This window comes from Oryzias latipes, chromosome 4 (genome assembly GCF_053564925.1).
Source record: "Oryzias latipes strain Hd-rR chromosome 4, Olatipes_Hd-rR_3.1".
In the NCBI taxonomy this organism is placed as follows: Eukaryota; Metazoa; Chordata; class Actinopteri; order Beloniformes; family Adrianichthyidae; genus Oryzias; species Oryzias latipes.
Window position 1 is genome coordinate 4,729,745 of NC_136240.1, and position 27,128 is coordinate 4,756,872.

Here is a 27,128-nt window from a genome sequence, read left to right on the forward strand (position 1 = left end):
AACATTTGAACACTTTTATTATTAAAAAAATTCACCTACAAAATGGCCTATAAACACTATTTACATAGTAGCAAACAATATCTGTTGAGACGGAGAACAACATTTTACACGGAAAACATTGTGGACCATTGGCAGTAGAGAGGAGTAGTTTGTGGGGTGGGGTAGAAATATATATTTCCTGTTGACTCCACAACAAGCAGCATAGGGAGGTGTGAAGAAAAGACCCTGAACAGTTGAGGCTTTTTTTTCCCTGAGGGGCAAACCTGCAGCTGGACCACAGATGAAACCCTCTCCAATGTGTCAGCATGGAAATGAGGTATATAAGGTTTCTTATGCTGCTAACTTTTCATTTAAACTGATTGTATGCGACTGTGAGAAAATTGAGCCTGGAAACCTACAGAACAATGTGCATCACATATGCGCTGGTTGCTCAGGTGGAGATGCAGCCTTACTGGAGGATGGTTTGCTTCTTTCATTGGGTTTTGAGACAGTTTCTCAGCACAAAATGACCATAAGCAGATCATTCAAGTAGATTATTTACAACAAAATTGAAGTTCAGAGATTTCCCCATGACAGCTGTAACAGTCGTAACATCTGCATCCAGGAGATCTGGAGAGAGAGAGAGAAAAAAAACAACTTAATTTTAGGATACGTTTTTCTACTTTGTGGCTCTTCCCTCTAGGGGGGCACAGCAAATCCATCTATTCTTGTCCTCTGTATTTTTCTCGCTCACACCAATCACCATCATGTCCTCCTTCTTTACTTCTATGAACCTTCGCCATGTTCTTTCTCTTTCCCGGTAGCTCCAACCTCAGCATCCTTTCACCATCTCTCACCATCTCACCATCAGCATCTCTTTCACCGTCTCTCTGTGCTCCTGTCTGCTTTGTCTTAACCTTTTCCTATTTGCACACTTCCAAACTTCTTCACTTCACAGCAAAGTCTCCATATTTACTCATCAGCCACCACTTTGCAGTCACAGACCTATTTCTGGTTGCACAAGATGTCTCATGCATTTCAAGGAACTGGTTTAGGACCCAAAAGGCAGGAGACCAGGCCTGGTGGCAAAATCTTGGGGTGTACTCAGACTGCAAAAATCCTTTGTTCCGAACCGAGTCTGCTTAATTTCTTTCAGATTATCAGGGGAAACTAACACTGGTTCCCTGCAGGTGGACCAAATGTGTCCAGTCTGAACACACCCGTAAACATCTAATAATGTAAACATGACCAAAAGACCCCCATGCACTCAGGTAACAGCAAAAGGGTGAGAGAGCAGATGAATGAACAACTCTGGATAAATATGAGCTGTGGATTAATACGAACATGAACCTGGACTGGCTGTGACATTTTCATTCTTTTGGCAAAGTTCCACTTCTCCATCACCTCTGCCTCCCCCCCCCTCCCTCCCACATGTTTGTTGGCGTCTGCCCTGATTGGATGATCTCATCCAACTCTCTCCAGAATCAGTCCTCCTCTCGCTTACATCCACCCTGGGGGGCATAACCACTGACAACATTCAAAATCACCTTTTCAAAACCTCCTGCCTCATCACCCTCTCTGAGATTCTCTTTACCTCCAGAACATTCTCAGGAAACTCCTCCTCTCTTCTTCTTTCCATAAACTCTATCATAAGTAGTAGAAATTAAATGTAAAAAACCTTTAACTGCATTTGATATTAGATAGCAAAACAAACCTTTATTGTTGGTTAATTGTTCTTCTGGCTGTTAAGAAAAAACACAAGTGAGCCACAACAAGTGTTGCGTAAAAAATATCCTCATAACTTTGTAAAGAAATAGAACTTACTCCGACTTTTGCTGGGAAATATCTGTTCACAGATTTCTCTATAACACACATCCTGCTGTACTTTGTATATTCTTTTATACCTGCCAAGAAAAAAAAGGGCTTTAACCGACGAGCATAATGGCCACATTTCAACCTCAAACGTCAGCGTAGGAGCAAGCGAGGCCACAGCGGGTTTAATGAGACTCACAGGTAGTGGCACACTCCCCCCTCCCACACGGGCACACTCCTGGTCTCCGAGTAGAGACGGGTGCAGGGATGTGGCATCCGCTGGCATGCTGCAAAACAGCAGGCACACAACAGGGGAAGAAAGGGCATGTGGTCAAAAAGGAAAAGCACTTAGAGTGAGGCGGGTCAGAACCACCGTTCTGCCTGATGGAGGATTTTAAGACAGGAGTATTCAAAAAGTGGCATAAAATATTTTTGTAGAAAACAAAAGGTAAACTTTTTTAGGTTTTCTTTTCACTCTGTGCTTCACGGACTGCAGTTTATGAACAATGTAAAGCGTGTTTCCACACTGTGTTGTTTACTGTTAGCAGCTGTTCAGAAACACTGTTTCACATCCAAGATTGTCTCAACTAGATAAAGTATGACAAAAAACCACAGAAACAAGATAATTTTAATGGTTGAATGGTTAAAATAGCAGAAAAATTGTAGAAGGAGTTAAGCGGCTAAAAAAGTGGCAGAAGATACTAGAATAAAGAAATTAATAAAGAGAAACAGGAACATTTGGAACATTTTCTTGAAAAGAGCCAAGGTGAATGTAGAATATGTGTGGAGGGCCACATAAACGTACACAGTTCACAGTGCCTGCCTTTGAACCCTGGCGTGCAGCTGCAGATGAAGGCGCCGCCTCCGTTAACACATGTACCTCCGTTGAGGCAGGACAGACGGCGGCAGTCCTGAGGCGAGTCTGAAAAACAGCAGCTGCCATTAACCTCTTTAGAGGAGTCTGAGTTTTATGTTTCAGACTCTCCATTCCACCCTCTTCACAGCTGATACTGTGTGTTGATAGCCTGCAGCTCCACCAACACGCTCAAACCTCAAACACACAAGTGGCAGATCAGCTGGAATCACTTACACAACGAGATGAGACCTCTATTAAAAAGAAAACAGGATCCCAAAGACCTACCAGGCTTTGTTCTCAAGCTCTCCTCTTGAATCTCTAATGCAAGGCTGATTCTATTTGTTGTTTCTTCCATCTTCTCTAATCTGATTGGTGGATCTGGTTCTGCAAAACAGGACATTTTCCAAATCACTAATTGAGGAGTTCAGAAATCGTGGGATCAAGATGAAGGGCTCAAAATTTTGACGTCCAGCTCCTTAGCAAAAAGAAACTCATAGCTGAAGCCTAAAAGCCGTCAGAACAATCGGAAGGGGAACAAAGATCACATCTGGGAAATTTGTTTGGCTGATGACAAACAGCTCTGGAATAAAATGTATCAAGACTAAAAAGATTGAAATACATTAGTCAACTGCCATAAGCCAAATGCATTTTATCCCAAACATCAAACGTTTGTAAAAAAGGTTCAAAAGAATAACTTTCTATTGAAAACTGCCAGTTTTTCTTCAAGGCACGCATCGTTGAGGAGACAGTGCCATCGCTTCCCATAAAGGCAGCAATTTTAAGTGAGGTCAAGGTGGAAGTTGCACTTACAGTGGTTCAGACCCCTGCTTGAGAGAGGAGCGGGTTGCAAATCAATCTCTTAACTTTAAACCAGCACCGACTCTTCTTTCAGGACTCATTTATGCTCTGTGTATGAAACCTGCAGAGCTGACCTCCAGACACGCTGGAGAAACACTGAGACTGCACTCCATTCAAATGAGAGACAACAATAGTAAAATACATGTCTCATGTAAAAACAATGCCCCCTTCCCCCAAAAAGCCTCTGTTTGGTGACCTTTTCTTTTTTTCTACATAGTAGTAATGAAATTGTAATGAGCGGTGCAGCCTCCTGGCTGGACAGATGGTAGTCAAAAAAAAAAACTCCAAACAAAAATGCATTATATTAAAACTACACTAAGAACACGTATACAAGTCATTGCCACTAGTAAAAAAGTTCAAGTCCCATCAATGGTCACACACTTGGACATGGTACATTTGTTCTGTGCATTTGACCCCTCCCTCAGGGAAACGATGCGCTGCCATTTGTGGTTTAATCCCCCAATCCAAGCCCTCAATGCTGAGGGTGAAGCAGGGAGGCACTGGGTCCCATTTTTAGAGTCTTTGGTTTGACCCGACCAGTGCAACCACATGCTGCTGTCATGTGTGCAGGTCCCAAGTCTGGGGAAGCGCATAGGGTTAAGTCAGAAATCCGTCATGTGTATTGCATGATTTGCTGTGGTGACCCTGAAAAGGGAGGAACCAAAAGGCATAGTAGAGGCATGGATTCAAACCCACAACCAAATGGCCAATAAGAGTGGCCTCTACCACTTTGTGTCACCCGTTTTTAAATGATTTCTGAAAGAAACTTGTCTCTTGTTGTGCGCATATTTATGTTTTGACACATCTCTGTTGATATTTATTTAATTCTGGATTTGAACATTTTATGTTTAAACTTTATTTTTATTAGTTTTGTCACATGAAATTAAGCCACAAACCAAAATCAAAACAGAGGTTGATTTTTGGTGCTTCGTGGGTCTATTTGTTGTTAAGTCTCCATTTTTTCCACTTTTGGTGTAATTGTGCCTTTTGCAGTCTCAGCCTATATGTTATGGTTTCCGTTGAATAGATGTCGTTAATTGTTGATGTCCATTGCTCCTTTGATGGGACCGACGTAGAGCCTCAGGTCCTGGTTAATGTTTTAGTAACAGAACTTTAAATAAATATTTGTCACTTTGCTGGATTGAGTTTCCCGAGAACATGTACAAATAAAATAGTTCTGGCACCAAAGTAATTGTACATCCCAGCACTTTGCATGTTATATCACACACCATCTTCCAAAATCCTGTTACATTCGGACTCTTCCAAAATACATGAGAATGGTCTACATTTACTTCCACATTCACGCCAACAGCTCTGATTTGTTTTTAACTGTTTGTTCTTCAGTTTAGGTGTTATGAAAATTTTTCCAGGCAAACTCTCTTTTGGAGATCCAGTGGTGGTACGGTGGTGTCTCCACATGTCTAACCAATGTCTAACTCAGTTATCTTTATGTTTAATTCTTTTTCCCAGTTATCTTTTACTTTTAACATTGTGTTTTCGTCATTCTCCATAAAAGATTTACATAGTGTAATAATCAATATAGTATTGCTGTCTTTGTATGCCCTTATTATTGTTTGAACGATCCCACCCTCATCCCCAAAAGAGCCTCTCTGTATCAATGTTTTATACTAGTTTTTCATTTGTAAATATCTAAAAGAAATCCAGTTTTTCAAGGTGAAATTGCTTAGCAAGTTCTCAAAACTCTTCAGCTGTCTGTCCTTCTTTTATAACAAGCACCATTCTGTAATTGCTTTGTAGTCCAATATTTCTAAGTTTGATCATATTCTGTTGATTTAAATTGGATCTGAACAGTTTTATTTGACTTTGGTTCTCTCTCAGAGCGTCCTAAAAGGATGGTGATGAATGTGTCTTTGTCTGCCTCCTCACAAACCAGCTCTTGTTCCGGAAAAGTAAGCTAAACAGACCTTCAGATGTGCTTTAGACTTACTGGTTCGATGTCGAAGGGTTTTTTGAGGCAGGTGAGTGAACTTTGCTGTTATTTTTCCTCTTCTGTCAACCAGTTCTGTGAATCTGCAGGAGACACAAAAGCTCAGCCTTAACTGTGAAACTTCAGATCACTTCCATGTTTTGCTCTGTCTGGTACCTAAAGGAGTCGTCTGAGTTGTCTGTTCCTGCCGGACCTCCCAGGCCTGGCGTCTGGGATGAAGTACCTGGGCGTTCACTTGGGGTCCGCTGACCGGTCACTGATGGCTTCTCCCTCTTTGACGGTCTGACCTGCACAGGTACTTTTCCAGACAAAGCAAACACAGAGGAACCATTCAGTTTCAGAATCTTGATTTAAACTTTGACTCAGATCCGTTGCCTAATTGCTCCACATAGTGGCATGCTTGATTTTTGTCGTGTAGAGGATTGTCTCACATGTAGTGAAGGCTATGTGCTGCGGCGCGCTGGGAATCTGCTCTTGCCCTGTGTTTTTGACCGCACTGAGAGCCACGTAGTAGTTTTGTCCTGGATTCAGTTCACGGATCGTATAGGATCCCAATTTTCCGTTTGGCAGGAAGCGGCTCCTGGTGTTCAGCCCTCTGGTTACGTTGATCACAAAGCCATCCGGGATGTCTCTCGAGGGGCGACTCCAGGTGATCACCGCTGAGTTAGGGGTCACATGGGATAAGGAGAGGTTCTGTGGAGCAAGTGGCCCTAAAGGCAAGACATGCAATCAGATGGCAGCAACAGTAGCACTAAAAACTCTTACTTACTGCAGTTGTGCTCATAAGTTTATCTGTGAAAATGTCTTAAATTAAAACAATTCTGGAAAATCACAAGCAGTCTAAAATGTCACTTCCTATTTTCAAGATGGATTCAAACATGCAAAAAAAAGAACAATTCCTAAACTGGGGTAAACTGAAGTGTCAGGATTCTGTTTCTTCCTGTGTCTGCTCTGCTTTCCCCAAAAATCACCTTCATCACCTTCATCACCTGTCCATTGTGTGTCCTGAAAGAATTCACAGCAATTCATTTCCTTATTGCAAAGTAGATAAAGTTCATTGATGTCCACAAAATTCTACACACAACAACCCATAATCACAACAGGAAAAAAATACATTTAAAAATGATAAAAAAGGAAAAACCTGAGAAATCGCATATTCATAAGTATTCACACCTTTTGCCATGAAACTCTGATTGAGTTCAGGTACATCCCCTTTTCCACTGATCATCCTTGAGAGCTTCATTGACAGCTTCATTGAAGTCCACCTGTGGTCAATTCTGTTGATTGAATGTGATCTTTACAGGTACACTCCTGTCATCCCAGGATTGACAGTGCATGTCAAAGCACAAACCAAGCAAGAAGACTAAGGAATTGTTTGTAGACCTCTGGAACAAGATTGTCTCAAGGCAAAGGCTAGGGAAGGTTTCAGACAACTGTCTGCTGCTTGTAACCCTTTTGCTATCCTAGGCACTTTAACATTGGGAGTTGGGTCATCTAGACCCACTAGACAGTGCGCTGAACCTTTTTTCTTGAATGATTTGTGATCTTCACTGGTGTCCATGGATTACATGAAATCTTTCCACCTTTATCCACCTTTGTCATGGTAGGGAGAACACGTCAATGGAAGGGGGGAGGTCATCTAAGATAGTACAAGGGTTAAGGTTCCAAAAACAGTGACCTCCATCTGGAAGATGTTTGGAACCACCGGACTCTTCTCGGAGCTGGTCAGTCGTCTAAGTTGAGTGATGCCCTATGTTCGCAGGTGACCAATAACCCAATGGTGCCTCTGTCAGAGCTCCAGTGTTCCTCTGTAGAGACCATCTCTACAGCAATACACAAACAGGTCTGAATAGTAAATGGTAAATGGCGTATACTTATAGCGCTTTTCTAGCTTCTTAGAAGGCCCAAAGTGTTTTACAGTCACATACCCATTCACCCATTCACACACATTGACACACTGGTGGCCGCTCCGCTGCCGAACGCTGGAGCCATCCTTCCACCAGAGGCAAGGTGGGGTTCAGTGTGTTGCCCAAGGACACTTCGACACATGGGCAGGCAAGGCTGGAATAGAATCTGCAATCCTTCAATCTTAGGTCGACCGCCCTACCACTGCACCACGACCACTCTGTGAGAAGCCAGATGGAATCTACTCCTTTGTAGCCCGTCTGGAGTTTGCCAGTAGGCCCCTGAAGGACTCTCAGAGCATGAGAAACTAAATGTTCTGGTTTGATGAGACAAAAATGAATCTCTTTGGAGGGAACGCCAGGCACAGATGATCACCAGGTCAATATCATCCCTACAGTGATGCATAGTGATGGTAGTAGCAAGAACTGGAAGGATGAAGGCAATACTGTGATGTCCTGGATGAAAACCTGCTCCGGAGTGTTCTTGAACTCAGACTAGGGCTACGGTTCATCTTTTAGCAGCACAATGACCCAAGTACAAACCAAAGATATCAAGATAGTGGCTTCACAGCAACTTGGAGAATGTTTTTGAGTGGCCCCAGCAGAGTCTGGACCGTATCTGATTGAACATCTCTGGAGAGATCTTGAAATGGCAGTGCACTGTCACTTCTCATCCAACCTGATGAAGCTGGAGAGGTACTGCAAAGAGGAAATGGGGGAACTTAACCCAAAGAAAGGGAGCCAAGCTTATGACATCACATTTCAAACCAAGTGAGGCTGCTGCCAAAGGTGCATCAGTAAAGTATTGAGCAAAGGCTTGGAATACTTATGTACATGTGAATTATCAGGGTTTTGGTTTTTAACACATTTGCAACAAATACAAAAGACGTTTTTCACATTGTTAATAATGGGTTATTGTGTGTAGAATGCTGGAGACATCAATGAATTTGATCCATTTTGGAATAAGGCTCTAAGATAAAAAATGTGGAAGTAATGAAACATGTTGAAGACGCTCTTTATTTATCACTCTGCTTGCAGCCAGTAGTTTGTCTGAAGTCTGATGTCTTAAACCCTGCTCTGCCCGATCATGTTTTGACGCTCTTATGCCCTGGAACTGCCCCTGCTTGACCCCTGTCTGTATTTCTGCCCGTCTAGTGACAAACCCCTCTGATTCAAGCCTCCTGTCTCTGGACTCTGTGGAATCCTCTGCTCATTCCACCCTGGAGGACTTTGCTGTGTCAGCCCATAGCCCAGCTGAGTCCTGCCTGTTCAGAGGATCTGGCTCCATCCCTGCCTGCTTTCCCTTCTGCCTGTGTGCAATTTAGAAAAAAAGCGCCTTTCATTATTTTTATTAGCTGTCTGTTAGGACTAATCATTGTCTAACTTATTAGGCCAAACCTTTAAACATGCAGAGGTTATATACCTTAGTCCAAATATCCTTTTCCCCTTTTCTGCTAAACCTCTGGTGGAAATGTTTGTCAGTGTTGAGGTTTAAAAGTAAACACTGGCGTGATCTGCTGATCCCAGACTGCAGCATTGTCCAAGAGGAAACAAACTGTAACAATGATGAAGCATACTTGTCCAGAACTGCAGCGGTCCAGCTGAGTGGCTGGTGGAGGGAAACTCGTCTGGTCTGATTCCACTTTGAGTTAGCACGTCCACCGTGTACATCTGACCGGGCCCTAAAGACCTGTGGAGCACAAGCAGAAACACAAGAGTTTTGGTTCCCCAGTCCTGTCTCATTCCCTCCACAAGGGTGCCCTCTCCTGGGGCAGAAGGGAAGTACAGCCACCCCAAGGCTTTTCAGGAGCACCATCTTCCAGTGGCCACAGGGAACTACAGCCACGGTCCTGGAACTGTGTGGACACAGGTGCAGTGCAGAAGCTTACCTGAAGGTGTATTGAGTGGTGCTTATGTTGAGCACAGCAGTGCGAGCCTCACTTCCATCTAGTGGCGACAGAGACACGTGGACCCGGTTGACTGCTGCATGATGGGCAGCTTGAACGAGCCAGCTCAGCCAAACCTGAGAGGACGACACATTAACCACCTGCAGCTGCTCCACTGGTGGTGGTCCTGCAACACAGATGCACAGTAAGTTTGAAAATGTGTGGTGAGTCTCACCTGAACACATTTTTGGGCAGTTCTGAAGCTCACTGGTGCGAATGAGAGCAGTAGCAGGCTGGCTGGTGTCATTGCTGTTAGTTTTGAATTTGAGGGAGACGGCAGAGATGTTGTAGAGCATCCCAGGCTGAAGGCCTTGCATAACGTGGGTAAACTGACGATGGTCCAGGAAGTCTGTTTTAGTGCTGCTCTGACCCAGTGGAGCGTAGGTCACAGCAAACATGCTGATGGGGCTGAGGGAGGGCTCCAGCTCATCCCAGCACAGCTCCACCTCTCGCTCCTCCACACGCAGCACATGGAGACCATTCGGGGGCAGCAGGTCTGGAAGCAGAAGCATCCTCACGTTTCTGATCAAAGTGTCCAGCATGAAGATGCAATGCTCAGGGGGGAGCAGGGAACAGCAGGGAACTCACCTTTCTTGCAGTCTTTGCCAGTGAGGCCGACTTTGCAGACACAGTTGTAGTTGCCTTTCCTGTCACTCCAGCAACGGCCACGGTTTCCACAAGGTTTCAGTACACAAGGGTCTTCCACTGCGGGCGGGGGGAAGACAGGCAGTTGATGCAACACAGAGTCAAGCCTCTCTATCTGCTGCAGAGATGAGGGCAACATGCAATTCTACAAAAGGGTCTGAACATCCTCCACCTGCTCGTTCGCAGGTGTGTGTGTGCGTGTCCTTGTGAAGAAAAGAAACTAACTTCAAACTGTTTCAAATCAATTCTAAATGTTTCCTGTATTGTTTCAATCTGAGAACACTTCAAATGGCATTTTTAGTTCCTGATGTGAAGCCTCCCTGTGTTTTGGGGTTACATTTAGTATTTTTAACCTTAAAATACTTCAGAGGAACACGTACACGAGTCCAAGATGAGACTTCTCAAGAATCAGGACCTGAACAAACCCCATGTGGACGATGTGAAGCTGCTCGCTGAAGCGTGTTCTGGTTCCAGCACGGTCTCCAACGGTTTGGTGAATGATCAGAAATGGTTTAAATCCAAACTAACAGCTTCAATGTTGAACATTTTATATGTCTAATCTATTTCAGAATAACCAAAAAATATAGAAAGATGAGCTTTTAAAGAACATCTAAAGCAAGAATTAGATTTAAACAAACCAGACATCCTTCAAAACAGCTATCCAACAAAAACCAGAGCAGGACATGGAGCTTTGGACATAAAAGTCCAAATAAAAAAGCAACAGCTCAAGATGGTGCATCTTTAGCTGTGGAAGTGCTTTATTTCATACATGATGCAATTTTATAAAAACGTTAAATGCAGTCCATCCAGTCGGGATGAAAAGAGCCTCAGGCAGAAAAATAAAGACAGATCCATTTTCTCCTCAACTAACTAACTAACTAACTAACTAACTAACTAACTAACTAACTAACTAACTAACTAACTAACTAACTAACTAACTAACTAACTAACTAACTAACTAACTAACTAACTAACTAACTAACTACAACTGATTTTTTTATCCTACAGGTAAACGCATTGATCCAGTAAGAATTCAAGTGACGGCTTAAAATCATCCATACAGGAGTTTTTAAAAACTAAAAATGCAATCAGAAAACTAAAAGAAATCTTGGTTTGGTAAAAGAAGACTGAAACTAACTGACATCCGCACAAACAGTCCCTCTAGACCTCAACTGAAAAACAAATGCAAACACGTTTGGGCCCTCTAGGAAAAAAAAACACACAACATTTCAACTGTAAAAGAACAGTGCAAATTGACTTACACATTTGGCACTGCTCTCCAAAGAAACCGTCTTTACACAAACACGCGTAACTCCCTCTGTGAGCTCGACACACACCTCCGTTCAGACACGGGCTGGACTCACAGTCGTCCTGCTCTGCACACACATATTCACACGGTGGTAGAATCCGTTGTTTCCTGTGGGTCAGTGCTTAATATTTGTTACAGCAAAGGTTAACAAGAAGAACTGCACCTAGTTGACAGCTCTGGCCCCTGAAGCCTGGCCTGCAGTGACACAGATAGGAGCCTGGCTTGTCCTCACATGTCCCCCTGTTCATGCAGGGCTCTGACAGGCATTCGTTTGTGTCTGAAGGGAGGTGAAACATACGCAGGCACTAAATATAGATCTGTGGGTGTGAAGAAGTGTGTTTGTGTGTGGAGTTGACCACAGCTTTACCTAACTGGCAGCGGTTTCCGCTGAAGCCATCCTTACACGTGCAAAGAAAGGATCCGACGTTATTTTGACAGCTTCCGCCGTTGAGGCACGGCTGTGATAGGCACTCGTTGATCTCTGGTGGAGGGAGTGTGATGATCAGAAATTGCTGTTGTAACTGCAGTCTTTGTGTGTGTTTCTGTGTGTTCCAGACCTTCACAGACAGGAGTCTGGCTCCATTTTCCCAGAATGCCGCAGACGCTCGTGGCAGTCCTAGGAATAGATGTGAAGCCTGAGTGGCAGACGTACACAGCCACTGAGCCGGCTGTCATGGAGGAAAACTGGACGTCAGCATGCTTGACTTGTGGAGGCGGCCCACAGCCCTGCTCTGAAATGAACACAGGCAGACAGACTGTGCTGTCAAGGCTGCACAGAGCAAAAAGGCTGCACAGTAACACGGCTTCACAAGCAGGGGGCTTAAAAGAGCACATTGAGATCATACTCATGCTGATAGAGGTGCTTTCCATCTAGACGTCCTTCTAAAAAAACCTCAAGCATGTTGTTTATGCTTGTGGAGACGAGTCATCAGGTCTGATCGGGTCTCACTTTTTTTTTAGCTTCTGGAGCTTTCTTATGTGTGAAAACGCAGGACTTCCAGTGCAGTAAGACTGCTAAGACGATCTCAGTGTGGTGCCAACGCCCACCAGTGCTGAGGCCATGCTTACCTGATGAGCTCCTGCCTATTTCACAGTGCCTGCCGCTGAAGGCTTCCATGCATTCACACTTATATTTTCCTATGTAGTGGAAGCAGGTCCCACCGTTCAGACAGGGACTGGAGGCACAGGGGTCAGGCCTTCCTGGAAGAACCAAAGGAAGTTTGACGTTCAGAGATCTGGCTTTTATAGGAAGTCTAGGAAGGTTACAGTGAGAAGTGAGGGCAGGTCAAGTGGACGAACAAAGGTTGGTTGGTGTTGGGTGGTATTTCAATGGTCCATGTAACTCCAATTATCGATCCTAATCATTTCTTCAAATTTTGCGACCTTGAAGCAGCGTTTTGGGCTCTGTAACGTTTGTGTCAAGTTTACTGAGTGATGTAAGAAAAGCTCATTGCAGAAAGGATTCTTAGTAATTGTTGTTTATTTTGCTCCTTTTCTTCTACATCAAACATATCAACTCTAATAACATTGAATCTCCAGACATTAGAAGGAATAAATGAGCAAACAGCAACACGCCTCTGAGTGTGGTGTTACACAATAAGGTACGATAAGACTTTATTCATCCCACGATGGGGAAATTCTTTTCTTTGCAGCAGCGAAAAAGACATCCAAATGGCAAAAGTGACATTCAATCAAAATCAAAGTGACCTCCTGGCTCAACAGTGCAACACCACAAAACAACAGCGGTGGAGTACAAAGGGAAGGGAAGGACGTTTAGATGATGGAGAAATGAAAGTGTTGTCACATGTGTGCTTTGAAGCAAACAGGAGAATGACATGAAAGATTGTAGACACAGAGACATGACCTTTGTTTGGAACTCACCCACTTCACAGTGTTTTCCAGTGAATCTGTAAGGACACACACATCTGTAGCCCCCCGCCTCCTCTTTACAGGAGCCTCCATTGCGGCAGGGACCAGAAGCACAAGTATTCAGTCTAACTGGAGAGAGACAGTGAAGGGGAATCCTTGAGGCAGAAAGCACTTAGGCTTTTAATCACACAACATAAATCACTTCCACTCCACTCAAATGCAAATCATCATTTCGAGAAACCGCCCATAACTCTGACAGAAGAAAAAAATGATGGCAAGCATCATTACGAGAATTGGCAGGTGTCCTGAAGATTGGGTCTAAAGTAGCAGCAGTGCTGGTCTACCTTTTTCGCAGTGCTTCCCCCAGTATCCATGTCTGCACTCGCAGGAGTAGCCCCCGTCCCGTTCATAGCAGTACCCCCCATTCAGACAGGGAGAAGAGTCACAGACCGACTGGGGCTGTACTGAAAAACACAAACCCAGATTTGACTGTGTTCTACTGAAGCTACGTACAGCTCAAATCCTTCACATGCATGGTATAGAGTAATGGTGTCATACTTCAAAAACAGACATATGCAAAGTTCCCTGTTAATTGACTCTCATTGTACTACTTGTGGATCATATATAACCTTAAAGCTGCCACAAAACCTGTTCAACAGGATTCAAAAGAGCGTAGGAAGAAATCTCAGAGCTCAGTTCAGACCTCAGGCTCCTACCATCTGGGTAGAAGTCCTGAAGATCGAAGTCTGCTCCAGTCTGGCACGAGCACACGAAGGTCCCGCCGTACTCCAAACACGTACTCCCGTCAGGACAGGGTCTGCTGCTGCACAGTATCTGAGTGACTTCTGACAGACAGGGGTCATTGCAAGAGGGAACACTACAGTTGAAGAAACATTGCACCGTTTATCCAGCTTTTTTTCGTCCTTCTGACGGTATTCAAAGCCTTCTGAACTTACCGAACTGACAGAGATCTCCAGTGAAACCTGAAGGGCATTCGCAGGTTCCTGTGCTGCCCACACAGACACCCCCATTCTGGCAGAGGCAATGGCCTGCAGCACACACAGATACACAGGTTGGACAAAGTTTGTAATTCAGACAGAAAATCCTAAAGAGGAATCGGATTCTGCTGCAGCAAGCTCTTGTCTCTCATGTCCTAAACTGTGAAGCACGTTGGTTGACTTCCTTTTGGGGTTCTGAGAGGAGAACCTAGCCGTCAGCGTGCTGCACATCCTCCCTCTACAATCTGCAGGAATGCTTTTGTTTTCCTCTCCCTGCTAATTGCAGCAGTGGATCAAAGGCGGCGGCTGCATGGCAGCTCAGTGGCTCCACTTTGAAGACCCGCGAGCCGAGAGGAGGGCAGGACTTTTCTGATGATATGGAGCATATTTTGTGACCAAAAATGTATTGCCCCAAGGGCAATTCATGGGTTGTTAATTTGCAAAAGCCACTTTCATTGGCCACCTGTGCAGCTCGGCTCCTTTCATCTGGGAGCCTGATTAAGTCGGATTCTCGCCACTTTCTCCTTTTTTCCAGGATCTTGCTCCTTTTTCCATTGTGCCTTCCAAGTGAGCCAAAGAGAAACCATTTAGGAGATTTAAAAGTCTTTAAAAGCACTGATAGTTAATGAAGACAGAGGTGAGAAGTGGTGTGCATTTAAAACACTTGGAATGATTAAAATAGCTTTCAGCAACAAGCCAAATCTGCTGAATTGAAGAAGTTTCCCTCCGTTTGTTCCTAAAGCAAACAGAGATGATTAAAAGCCTATCTGACATTTATTCTGCTTTTCAGCCACAGCTGCACTTTTTTACAACTCTAAAGAGTGACGCTAAGGCGAACTTACAGGAAGCAACAGTGATGTGAAAGAATGCATATTTCACCACTTGTGTTAGAAGAAATGCCCCGAATACCAAGAAGCAGCTTTGACTCGTAAACGCGCCATCTCAAGTCTAGACAAAGCACTTCCTTTTGTTGGTAAACGAATAAAATGAGCAGTAAAACAACGATTGGCAGGATCAAACTGCTGGTTCCCGTCGTAAACTGGGTGAGGTTATGTTGATTTGGATAATAACAATACAGTTTGATCACAGCAGTCGCTTCCAACCCAAATTCCTGCGGTTTGACACAGCTCCACTTCCAACGCCTCCGTCTGCTCTTCACCTGCCCTGCTGCCTCTTGTCACCCCAACCACAGCCCAACCACAGCCCCTCTGCTTTCAGAAATCTTCAATCCAAAATATCTTAAAGGTATGTGAGACAGTTTGAAGAAAGCTGCACGTTTACCTGCTTGGTTGTCTGTCTCAGAAGAATTGACTTTCGGCCTCATCAACTCTGAGAGAAAAGGAGGGAAAAGTGAGTTTCAAAGCTCGCTCTCGTCAGACTTGAGGGCTCACTGCCCTATTCAGAATTTAAGAAACATTTTGGGTCATTCTTCTAGTCCAAGGACTGAGCTCTCAAAAACACAGACAGGGACCCCTGTTGTTTATTATTCCTTCTGTAGAAAGTTAAGGTGGCCGGTCCATTTATTTTTGCTGTACTGGTGTTTGTTATGACACATATGTATGTTGCTCATCTGCTCAGATCTTGCTTTTACCGCTTTCCTCAGGCTCCATGACCTGACCATGAGCAGCACTGTGCCGCATCACCGTACTGCATCAACGTGCCGCATCACCGTGCCGCATCACCGTACTGCATCACCGTACTGCATCACCGTGCCGCATCACCGTGCCGCATCACCGTACTGCATCAACGTGCCGCATCACCGTGCCGCATCACCGTACTGCATCACCGTACTGCATCACCGTACTGCATCAACGTGCCGCATCACCGTACTGCATCACCGTACTGCATCACCGTGCCGCATCACCGTGCCGCATCACCGTGCTGTTGTTTGATAAAGTTACATGGACTGAACTGATGTCAGAGGCTTAAAACCACTTTTGAACTTGACATGGACTTCTCCAGTCCGGCTCCCAGGTTTGGCATCTGCTGATGACTAAGTCAGATGAGCTTTTAGAAAAAAGCTGCATTTTGAAAAAATTGCACAGTTTGTCTAATTCATGAATGTGTGAGTGTCCTTTGGATCTAAACTGAAGGAATTACTCATTTTTGGAGTGTCAAAGTCTAAAGGGCTGCAGAGAAATTGCCTAATGTCAACTGAACAACTACAGGATGTCAACCATGTCATTCACAGAACTAAAGGTTGATCAATTTGCAAATTCAATGCATGACAGCGTAATGCTGCCATCAAAACGAAGAGGAGCTGTCGCACTGCAGCCAAAGACGTGACATAAAGCAGACTGTGTGCGGACTGTGTTGACTTTGTGCACAGAACATTGTAGTTCTACAGAGAGCCAGACTGGACAGAGGTGGACAGCAGGGTCAAGTGTCCTTATTAAGGCCAAAAGGGTACACATAAAAGAGGCAACTAAACGACTGTCTTCAGGGATAAACAAGACAAGCAGTGTTTCATGTAAACAATGTATACTATTTCCAGATGTTTTTTTGTCTTAACTTTGCCCATCGTGCGTGAAAGAAACAAAGCAGCTATTTACAAGAACCTGAGTCCAGCTACCAGGTGTGGTGGTGGTCTGGACTTGTTTTGGAATCAGTGCATTCAAACACACACTTTGCATATTGTATCACTCTGAAAAAAAAGAGACAACCCTTTTCTCTGACAGGGTCAGAGCTGAAGAATGCAACCTCACAGGTTTAACATAGAGACTCCCGTTTGTCAGGCCATCTTTCTGCCTCCACTCAGAGAAGAGGGGGGAGTGGGGACCCTCATTTCTTTGCTGGGAACCATTAACAATGTGAAAATGAGTTTGGTTTAAATCTGAGGTAAAGCACAGAATTACTCCATTTGCAGGTGGTCAACATGTGCCGCTTCTGGTCCAACAAGCATCTTCATGGACAGTTCAACCAGGTCACCATGACACCCGGAGAGAACCAAAACTGCACAGCACTACAAAGAAAAGATCCTTCACAACAATGTAACAAACTCGTAGTGCCACAATAAGAAATGATGACGGCAACTACACGGGCGGTTCCATGATGCTGCATGTTAGTCTAATCCTAAATAATTAATTTAATACGGTAAAATCCCTCATGTTTATCTGCTTTGAATGTCCACAAACGTTACAAAGGAAAGAGGCCGAGCTTCTCTTGTCCCAAATGAGGGGGACACATCACAGACGCTGCAGCAAAGCAGATAAACGCCGGACTGTAAAGACGTCAGTGAAAGGTTTGCCAAACCTTCTCTAACTCACCTGTTTGACAGAACGCTCCAGTGAAGGTGGAAGGACACGTACAGGTGAAGCCAGCCACCTGATCCATGCACTCTCCTCCGTTCAGACAGGGCCCGGACTCACATTCATTTATGTCTGCAAAATGAATAGAACATAATTATTGGGAGATGAACTCAGAGGGGATTGTGTGAACTTTACACGGGATGAGTAGGATTGTACTTCTTTGTGAAATGGCGTATACTTGTGTTAAAGCAGAGTTTCAAATAGTTGACAGATGTTTGGCACCGACTGTATTGTTTCATCCTTACGTTGCCAAATGGTTTGAGATTTTTCATCAGCCATCATGAGAGAAGAAGATTAGAAAAAAAACTTCTTCCTATTGTGGTTAATGCTACACTGAATGACCCAAGTGTGCAAAAAATGCTGCTGTTTTTAAATGTATTCAAGCATAACCCATTAGTCTAGAGAGCCGAGGAAACTCTTTGGACAGGAGCCTCTGGCAACAAGCTGAGTCTGATGTGGAAAGTGCTGAAGAGAAGGTATTCTGCAAAAAATCCATGGGACAGCCGTCTCACCTGTCTCACACAGGACACCGGTGTGGCCTGGCTGGCATGCACAGGTGAAGGAACCAATGCCCTGTGTGCATGAGGCGTTGTTCATGCACGGCCTGTCTTCACACTCATCGATGTCTGCAACACACACACATTAATTAATGCATCCGTCTCACTGCTTCTCTCACTCTGCAAGTATGTGTTGCTAGAAGAGAAGACGTTTGAAACATCTTCACAGGTGCAGAGGCTGCAGAAAACCGGGACCAGCTACACGAGGCAAACATTGTTCTGCAATAAACAGGATGAGATATTCAATAGAAGGATCTCATGTCACAAATTTTCACAAATTTTTTTAGAAACAGGGCTGCCCTGTGGTGTAGTGGTTAGCACTTTTGCCTCACAACGAGATGGCCCTGGTTCTACTCTTGGCCGTGACCTTTCTGTGTGGGGTTTGCATGTTCTCCGCGTGCACGCGTGGGGGTTTTCCCGGCACTCCGGCTTCCTCCCACAGTCCAAAAACATGCTTCATAGGTCAATTGGGGAATCTTCTTGCAACAGACTTTAGAGGAAACGGCAAAGAAAGGTCACTGTGGGTCCCACAGGGATGCACACACCAATGCTGCAGCTGCTCTTAATGTGCTGAAGGGGATTCATGTGGAAGAGGAGATGAAACAATGAACGGTGCTGCAGCTTGTAGCAATGGATCAACTGTACCTGTTTCACATTGGAGCCCTGTGTATCCAGCAGGGCACTCACAGGAGAAACTGTTGGTGTGATCTTTACAAGTCCCTCCGTTCTGGCACGGATTGGAGGCACACTCATCAACATCTGCAGAGACACACAAAGGAGGCAGTATAGTATCTTTAATCGGGGTGGAACATCTGTTGTGTTAATGAGCTGAATTTAAGCAGAATGGATTCCATCCAGTTATTGGGGAAATATTCAGGTGTGTTCTGAAAAGTGGAGAAACTAGAATTTTCCTAACAAGGAGATATTCTTTTTCCTGGCTAATCTAGAGCAGACAGTTCCTGCCAGAGTGTAAACTGCGTCAGAGGAGCAGGATATACAAGCGTTTTTCTCACCGATCTGGCATCGTTGACCTGTGAAGCCGGCCAAGCAGGAGCAGGTGAAGGAGGGGTTACCTGTGATGCAGTCATCAATGCAGCGGCCGCTGTTCATGCACGGCCGCAGGTGTGGGCACACTGATGCTGGATGAGGACACAAAGGTAAGGAGAATCACAGGAGATATGCGACAGAGGCACCTGAGCTCACGCACTCCCAGCAGACCTTACCAGAGTTATTGCAGCCTCCCACCTCCACCTGTGCATCATCTATGCGGAAGACCCATCTGCCTGGGTATCCCACGTTGGTTGTGGCCTCCACGTTCACGACATCACTGGTGCGAGAACCTGGAATGTTGAAATAACGCTTACCATCACCAGCATTGAAACCTGCCTGGGAAGAAACCAGCAGAGAGGCAGACATGACAAAAGATGACTGACATACTCGGGGAGCGTGGAGCAGATCAGGACTGGCGTTCTGACCGTCAGAAAACCGACAGCGTGGTCTTACCTGCGCCGCAATCCCCCCCAGGCCCTTCGGGTTCCCCCCACTGCTGGCATGCATGCCTGTCGTCCAGGTGATGCTGTTGTACTGGAAGATGGTGAAAGAAAGCTCCCCATCTGTGATGAGCACCGCTTGAAAAGTATTAACCTGCACGGAGAAGACTCTTTTAGACCCTTTCAGAAAAGATGTTTAAATCTGAGTGTTCACAGAACAGGCTAATATGCTTAATGTGACAGTGTGTGGTCATATTTTTTGAAGGAGTTTTTAATTATTAATAATGTCTCCATATTAACATATAAAGACATAAAGGTTTATGTGAAAGCTTGAGTTGAGGTCAATGGCAGCTAAGACTGGTAACCTAAAGCCGGAGGGTTTGACTCACTTCTTAACTAGAGACAATGGAAATCCTAACAAAAATGCATCTATAAATATACAGTTCTGTCCAGTGACGATATATACAGTTCTGTCCAGTGACGATTTTTGGCAAAAATCCCTACTACTTTGGCAAAAATCCCATTTCAAAGATTTCCCTGAAATGGTTTTGATCAAAGAGTTCTTCTCCGTTTATTTAGCATTCATGAGGATTCCATTTTCCTCTGCTGTGGCCGACATGTTCAAATGCGGCCACCTCAAACCAGATTACTCACATATACATGTATGCGCAGTTATTCTCAAGTTCTGGCTCTTAGCAGCTCAAGGAGGCAGAAGCTGGATTTACTTTGGTTTAAATGTTTCAGCTGTTTGGCAGCGTGTCAAAGGGGTTGCTCTCTAGTTTCCATGTGCTCTCAGTAACAGCATGCGAGTCACGCCGGAGGGGGAAGTAGACTACTGTAACTTCTAACCCACAGAGCCTCAAGTATTGAGTTTCACTGTTTATTTTCTCTTTAAATACTAATAGACTACATTTACTTTAAAGGAATTAGATTTTCAAAAACATTTTTTAGCCTCTACAAAGGTCAAAGTTCAGCATGGGCTGGTACCGGTGTTTGGGAGTTTCCTCCAAAGAAAGTCACTCGATGCCAAGTACAGATGAGGGTCCATGTTGCATTAAAGTTGGGAAACTCGGTAAAGTAGGTGCTGACATCGCAGGAGGCCCTTCTCAGGACTGAGGGGTCCAGGCTCTCCCGGTAGAAGACCGTCCCAGCTCTGCGGTTGTCCACGTCAGCCCAGAACGGCGCCACGACCCTCCGATCCCCCGCAATTGGAAAGGCCACAGGTGTGAACTGAGACACCTCCCTCAGGAAAGACACAAGGCCGTTGTTGTTCACCTGAGGAGATGCAACTGCAGTTATGGCACCTGCATGAAACATGCCAACAAGGTTTTCACAATGTTCGCCTGAATCACTCTGTTTACTGGATCAGGTGGGGCTGGAGGGGAAGTCAGCAAACAGGTTCTGACCTCACGGAGTCGACTCTAGCGGCGTTCGGCCGAAGCTCGCCTGGCGGATGTTTGCTTTTTCTATGTGGCAAACAGACGCTAACTTCATGAATGATGAAGCAGCTGAGAAAAGCCGCTTTCTGCTGCTGCTCCAACTTTACCTCAACAACACTGTGCTCTGCCTCTAAACACCCAACGGCCTGAGTCAGCCGGAACACAAAAACAAATGAGTCCAGCATGACGATGGCAGACAAAGCTGGGAGAAACGAAAGTTTTTCAGAACCAAGGTGCTGCGTTCCAAAAAAAAAAAGACTTCCCTGCATTCATGATGCCTGAACAGGAGTAAAAAAAGCATCTTTTTGGTTACTGAACAGGTGTAGAAATTGACATCTTTATTTTTGGCTTGACTCCATCATTTATCTCTTCTCTAAACCCACTGCATTCCTGCCTGGGGTCACGGGGTCGCTGAAGTCAACCCAGCTACTGTCCAACAACTTTCCAGTCCATCGTGGAGGTAGAAGAGCAACCAGACACATTCACACCTAGGAGATCATTTTAGAGACATGAAGCATGCTTTTGGACTGTGGAGGAAACTGTTGTGTCTGAAGAGAACCCACACGTGTACGAGGAGAACACACAAAGCAGGACCTCGACACTGAGAGAGACAAGAAACTGTTCCCTTTAGCTGATCACAGGATAATTGATCATCCGGTTCTTCTTCTTTCTCTTCACGTCTCATTACAGCTCAGTACATGACAGACATGGACCTCAGACTCAAACATGGATGCACAGTACAGGTCGCAGTGGGATGAGCTGACTTTTCCCCTCAGAGCAATGAGGCCCTGGTTCAAATCCCAGCTGGGATCCATTCTCATGCATTTGTACGTTCTCTCTGCTCAAGTGGCGTTTGTGGAGGTAATCCTTCTTCCTCTCACTGTCCAAAGTGTCTGACGGGTGCACACCCTCAGGAGTATGACCACTTGTGGTTGTCTGTATGTGAACGTCCAGAGAGGACCCTGCCTTCATGCTGCATCCACAACTTTAAGGGATGAAATAAATCTGTGAAGGACAGTGTGTGTCCCTTTCGGCTTTTCCCATCAGGGGTCGGTGCTTACAGAAAATGTCTGAGGGCAAAAGGTTTAAGCTGATCTTTCAACGTAAATGATCAAATGTAAAGAGAATCCTCACAGCAAAAGATCTTTTCCTGATATATGTCCACTTTTCCTTTCATTTGTGAATCTGTTTTTCTCTGTTTATCATGTATGTACAGCACGCATGTTACTGGGGGACAGAGGGGATGCGGCCAGACGCTGCTTTATTCAGTAATAAAAGCTGTATAGCACAAAGATTAAACCTCCTATGTGACAAATGAAGAATCTGAAAAACACGATGCTCCAGATCTGACGCCCTCGCCCTTCCCTTCAATAATGCGGATCTTTGTTTGTTTTGTGTGTTGCTTGGAGAAAAGCCTGCAAATGTTTTTTACCTTCTCAGCACAGTGAGCCTGTTAAAGAATGCGCCAAAAATATTTTCCTTTGGCCTTCACTTGAAAAGTTTAAACAATGTGTAGAGTTCTGAATTTAGGAAACTTCCCAGCCTCTTCTTTACATTTGCATGTGTGTCACTCACAGCAGGGAAGAATGTTGACGATCATGTTGTGTCGTTTGCAGGACAACAACTGAGAGGAGATTTTGCACATGGAGAAAATGACTTAAACATTTAGATCAGGTATACAGGAAGCTGTTTGGTATGTTTATGAGAGGATTATGGGTAAAATAAATCCTTACTCATCCATTATTTTGTCAGGAGACTTGTGATAATAATACTGAGCTATTAGTGGCCGTTACAGGGGGGAGCATTCTGCAGCTGCACGCGGTGTTTGAATGGCCTCTGAGCAGATCCATTCAGTGAAAAAACAAGAGACAGAAATCCAACTCTCAACAACCACTCCGCATTTTACAAGCCTGTGTCTAAACTTTCTTCCAAACTGTTGAGAATCCTTGTTTCATAATCAGCCTCTGTGGCAGAAGAGGAACTGTGACAAAGAAACGCTGCAGAACTCAGCGGCATGCATGTGTGAAAACCTCCAGTTGGAGACTTCTGCTGGAAAAAACAGCAGAGGAAGTTTTGCTTGGCACATCAGGGGAGCTCAGTTGATTGTTCCCCCCTGACTCCGCTTGGCGTGGTGGGAATGTGTCCGCCGTGGGGGGAAAGAGGACGGGCCGTCGGGGCAGAGCGCCGGAGTCACGGACAAACGTGACGGGGGGCAGATTGACGGGAATTAAATCCCCTCAGATCCAGAGAGACCTGGGTGGCAGGGATTTGAAGGTGGACCAGTTTACAACAAACAGAGCAGAGTACATAATTGAACATCAAAACAAGACGTATCCAAAAAGTAATTCCAGCATCTGGAAATGCTCAAACTTGTATGTTTTATTCCTGTTTTTAGCCTGCTTGATAAGGAAATAAGAAGAAAGGACTTGAATTTGAAGCTGGGTGTAGCTGCTACGACAGACAGTCCCACATTCGTCACAGAGTAAATGGGTTCAGAGGTCATTGGAGGAAGGGGGGGGGCCAGGTTGACCTACCAAGAAACAGGTCTCCCCCCACATTTTTTCAACTTTTAATGGGGCCACCTTATGATCCAGAATTCTTGTTTATATTCTGGAATTCTCTTTCTGTAAATTTTGAGAACTTTTGGTGTTTGAGTTTCTTTAGAAGCGATTTTTGAACCAAAACGTGTCTCTGGTTTGTGAAAAGCCACCAGCGGAGTGAAAGACTCGAAGGGTTAGTCCAGGAAAACATCACCTTTCCTAGTCAAAACTAGAGGCTTCACAGCAATGAACTTGTCCGATTTATTTGACGAGACCTGAGCCTGTGAGGACAGTCGGCGCTCTGTGCTCTCGGCCTGAAGCAGCTCCGTCTCCCCTTTAGAGTTTCAGCTGAAGCAATCATTTGTCTGCAGCCATGTCAGAACTTACAAACAGCTTCTGTGAAGGAACACTTCACTGGACACCCCAATCCCACTTTCTGACCCTGAAAAGCTGAGTAAAAAAGGGCACTATTCTGAAAAGTGATGTTAGGTGGCCACATGTTTACCCCACTTATGTCCCCCTTTACACAGTATACAAGACCCACAGCAAACGTAATCCTTCTGCTATCCTAGGCACTTTAACATTGGGAGTGGGGTCATCTAGACCCACTAGACAGTACTCTGAACCTTTTTTCTTCAATGATTTGTGATCTTCACTGGTGTCCATGGATTACATGAAATCTTTCCACCTTTGTCCACCTTTGTCATGGTAGGGAGAACACCTCAATGGAAGGGGGGGGTCATCTAAGATAGCACAAGGGTTAATCTCTTCCTGTAATAAATAATCTGGAGGAAAATGGTCTTTTTTCATCAAAGTTCTGTATCAGAAAGTGAATTAAAAGACCATCAGTCATGTGAAGGATGTTTTTTTACTCCAGTCTCAGATTGGACGTATTTTCCTCCAGGATTCAAATGTATCACAGCTTTGTTTAGTACCGCGTGTGTCTTTAAAATCCCATAGTTGTACATGTAATTCTGCATTTTAGGAAATACATTTAAAGTCAATCTTACTTCCACAAGCAGTCAAAGGCTGTTCCCTAATGTCCCGCTGTTCCATTAAAGAGTATGGTTTTTAAATGCTTGCAGATGTAGTCTCTTTGATAGCGTTTAACCCGACACATGCATGTGCAAAGCACACATGCAGAAATGTAGGACTTGTTGCATGAAATGTCAGAGGAAAATGCTAGCATGCACTGTGGATTTGCTTTAGCTCCGTTTTCAGATGATGATAAGAATTTCAATAGTTCTAAGGGCCAGAGTTTTCCCTGCTGTCCACACAACAGGGATTGACTAAGGAAAGGGAAACAAATGGGTTTATAAGCTCAGATTCCTTAATGCTGCAGATTTGTCTATGTTCTGTTGCAAAAAATATCAAACCAAATAAGTTAATTTTTCAAAACCAAGCAGCAAAGCCGTCTAGAGGAAGAACCTGCCTAATTATTCAGGAATTGGGGGATCAGGGAGGGGAGATATGGACGAGGATGGGAGATGTCACCAGCAAATAAAAGCTGCTGGATATAACGGCAGGACCGGAGGAGATTCAGAATGACGAAGGTACGCCAGAAAGTGTAGCAACTGAAGAAAATGATACGTTTTGCTCCAGAAAAGAAACAAAAGGCTCAAATTTAAACCCAGGTTTTGACCCAACTCATCAGTCAGCATCCACACACTCTCTTGTATTTGCTTGTCTTCAGCTCCTGACAAAAGTCATCGATTCAACTTTACGCTGCAATGCTCAGGGAGAAATGAGCTGCTCAGTCGTCTCCCTGCAGGCCTCCTGCATGACAGCGAGCGTTCAAGTGCTTCACATTTCAACTGATTGCCACATTTGGTTTAACAGAATATTACATTATTTCCAGTTGGATAAAGAGGAATGTGCAGCATTCCACTTTTTATGTCCACCAACTCCAGGCTGCGATTGAACATAGCTGCCAGATCCTCGTCTTATCTTGTTCAGGAAGTAGGCATCTGTATATTTAGGGGGAAAGAGACTATTTGCAGGACACACACAGCAGCATGTAATCAGTTCTGGCGTGCTGCAGAGAGAAAGGCTGCCACGGCCCGAACGCTGCAAAGCAGTTGAAAACATTTCTTCATTAGGAGACTGACCTCACCCCTACTGGCACAAATGCTGAGATTAGAAAGGCGGCCTTTAACCTTGCCCACTGTTGCCATGGTTCCTCAGCCTCTCCTGCCAGAGCAGGGAGGAGGCGGGAGTGACTCCAGGAGAGGACGGGAGGATTTGCAGAGAAAGTGCAGATGCAGAACCACAACAGGTGGTGTTGATTTGGGGGAGTTCGGTCTCTCCGTGTGCTGGAACTGAAACCAACACATGACAAAGGCAGATCAAAGGGCGCTTCGCTGGCTGCGCGAAAATCCTTGTCAAACCACCCTCCTTCCTCCCACGAGCACCGTTTCTCCCTCTCCGGAGTGCATACTTTCTCTGAACTCCAGCCTCGTGTGAGGAAGAACAACTCACAGATGCTTCAACAGCAGTAAGAACACAAACTGTCATTTCTTTCAACAGCCCTCTGTAGCCTCTCCATAGCAGGGGTCACCGCTGTCCACCCGGGGCAGCGTTTCTCGCCGTCCCCCTGTGAACCTGACCGCCCTGAGGGTGCAGGCAGGGCACATGTAAGGAGAAAAGAGCTGCATGTGGCTGTGATTGCAGCCACGGAGGGAAAACACGATGTTTTCCTGCTGGAGAGCAGATGAACATGCAGAAACTCTCAGAAGGCAGTGCCGTGTAGCATCTGGCTGTGCTCCAAATCAAATCTCCCCTAGCCCCTTCTCCTGCACATTTCACACAGTTTCAAACTTCCCAGGGCACACACACACACTCATATACAAACACTTTTCTGTGCGTTTAAACTGGAACGCACAGAAAGCCACACTAGTGTACTCACATACAGCCCCGTGTGCCTCTCTCCAAAGAAAGGGAAAGCCACAGAGATCTCCTGGAGCCCGGAGCCGCCATCGTCCTGAGTGATGGTCTGCGAGTCCCCCGCCTCTGGGCCAAAGGGGTAGAAGCCCTCCAGGGGCACGGCAGATTCCACTTGGGGCAGCGTGTTCAGGCAGAGCAGTGCGCAGCAGCAGGACAGCAGGGCTTGCAGCAGCAGCACCATGGCCTCAGCCACACAAGGATGGAGCTGACAGCAGGCAGCGTGAAAGGGAGGGAGGAGCGCACACACCTCAGGCAGCAAGTGCAGAGCACAACAGACGCGTGAGTTCCTCCTCTGAGCCAGAGCAACCAGAGTCCTCCCCCTCCCTGGTCCTGCTCCTGCCTCCTCACAGGTCCTTCAGAAGGGGGCCAGGCTCCTGGTGGGAGACAGGGGAATACTGCAGATTCTTTGCATTCTGTTTGCTGCCGGCCACGGCAGGCTCCTCTCTGAGCAGCTCAGATGAAATGAGGAAAGGAGTGAAAGAGCAGTGATTCAGTGGAGATTTTTTCAAACAATCCAGTGAGTTGGTCCCTGATGGTCAGCTTAGCAATATCCTCAATAAAAGCTCTATTCTGCCTGCCAAAGGACTTCTTTCAGCTTAGGTCCCGCCTCCCCACAGGGATTCACTACCTTGCATAATTAGTTCCCTCCAGCCAATAGCTAAAAAGAGGCTGGTAACTGGATAACTACTGGGCGGCTCTATGATAATCAAAGGGCTTCTTTAAAGTT

The 27,128-nt window shown here is 45.2% G+C and overlaps 1 protein-coding gene across 2 annotated transcripts; it reads right to left on the minus strand.

Moving 5' to 3' along the window:
• On the minus strand, nt 1-26,959 carry sned1 (sushi, nidogen and EGF-like domains 1). 2 transcript variants are annotated; one of them, XM_078945537.1, is made up of 31 exons: nt 26,364-26,959; nt 20,467-20,754; nt 19,493-19,633; nt 19,213-19,375; nt 19,003-19,128; nt 18,635-18,748; nt 17,945-18,058; nt 17,391-17,504; nt 15,406-15,453; nt 14,083-14,175; nt 13,843-13,968; nt 13,471-13,590; nt 13,139-13,255; nt 12,326-12,457; nt 11,815-11,988; nt 11,625-11,738; nt 11,421-11,534; nt 11,211-11,324; nt 9,892-10,008; nt 9,512-9,799; nt 9,247-9,430; nt 8,935-9,047; nt 5,885-6,163; nt 5,610-5,751; nt 5,454-5,536; nt 2,933-3,031; nt 2,597-2,713; nt 1,991-2,078; nt 1,804-1,883; nt 1,694-1,721; nt 1-609 (listed from the first exon to the last, which is right to left on the minus strand). In XM_078945537.1, exons 1-30 carry the CDS (start codon nt 26,580-26,582, stop codon nt 1,696-1,698), a joined length of 4,047 nt encoding a protein of 1,348 aa, XP_078801663.1. In that variant the 5' UTR covers nt 26,583-26,959; the 3' UTR covers nt 1-609; nt 1,694-1,695. The 2 variants fall into 2 exon arrangements, with proteins under 2 accessions (XP_078801663.1, XP_011471983.1); XM_011473681.3 differs by having other exon boundaries at nt 13,843-13,971.
• Nucleotides 26,960-27,128: the final 169 nt, after the last annotated feature.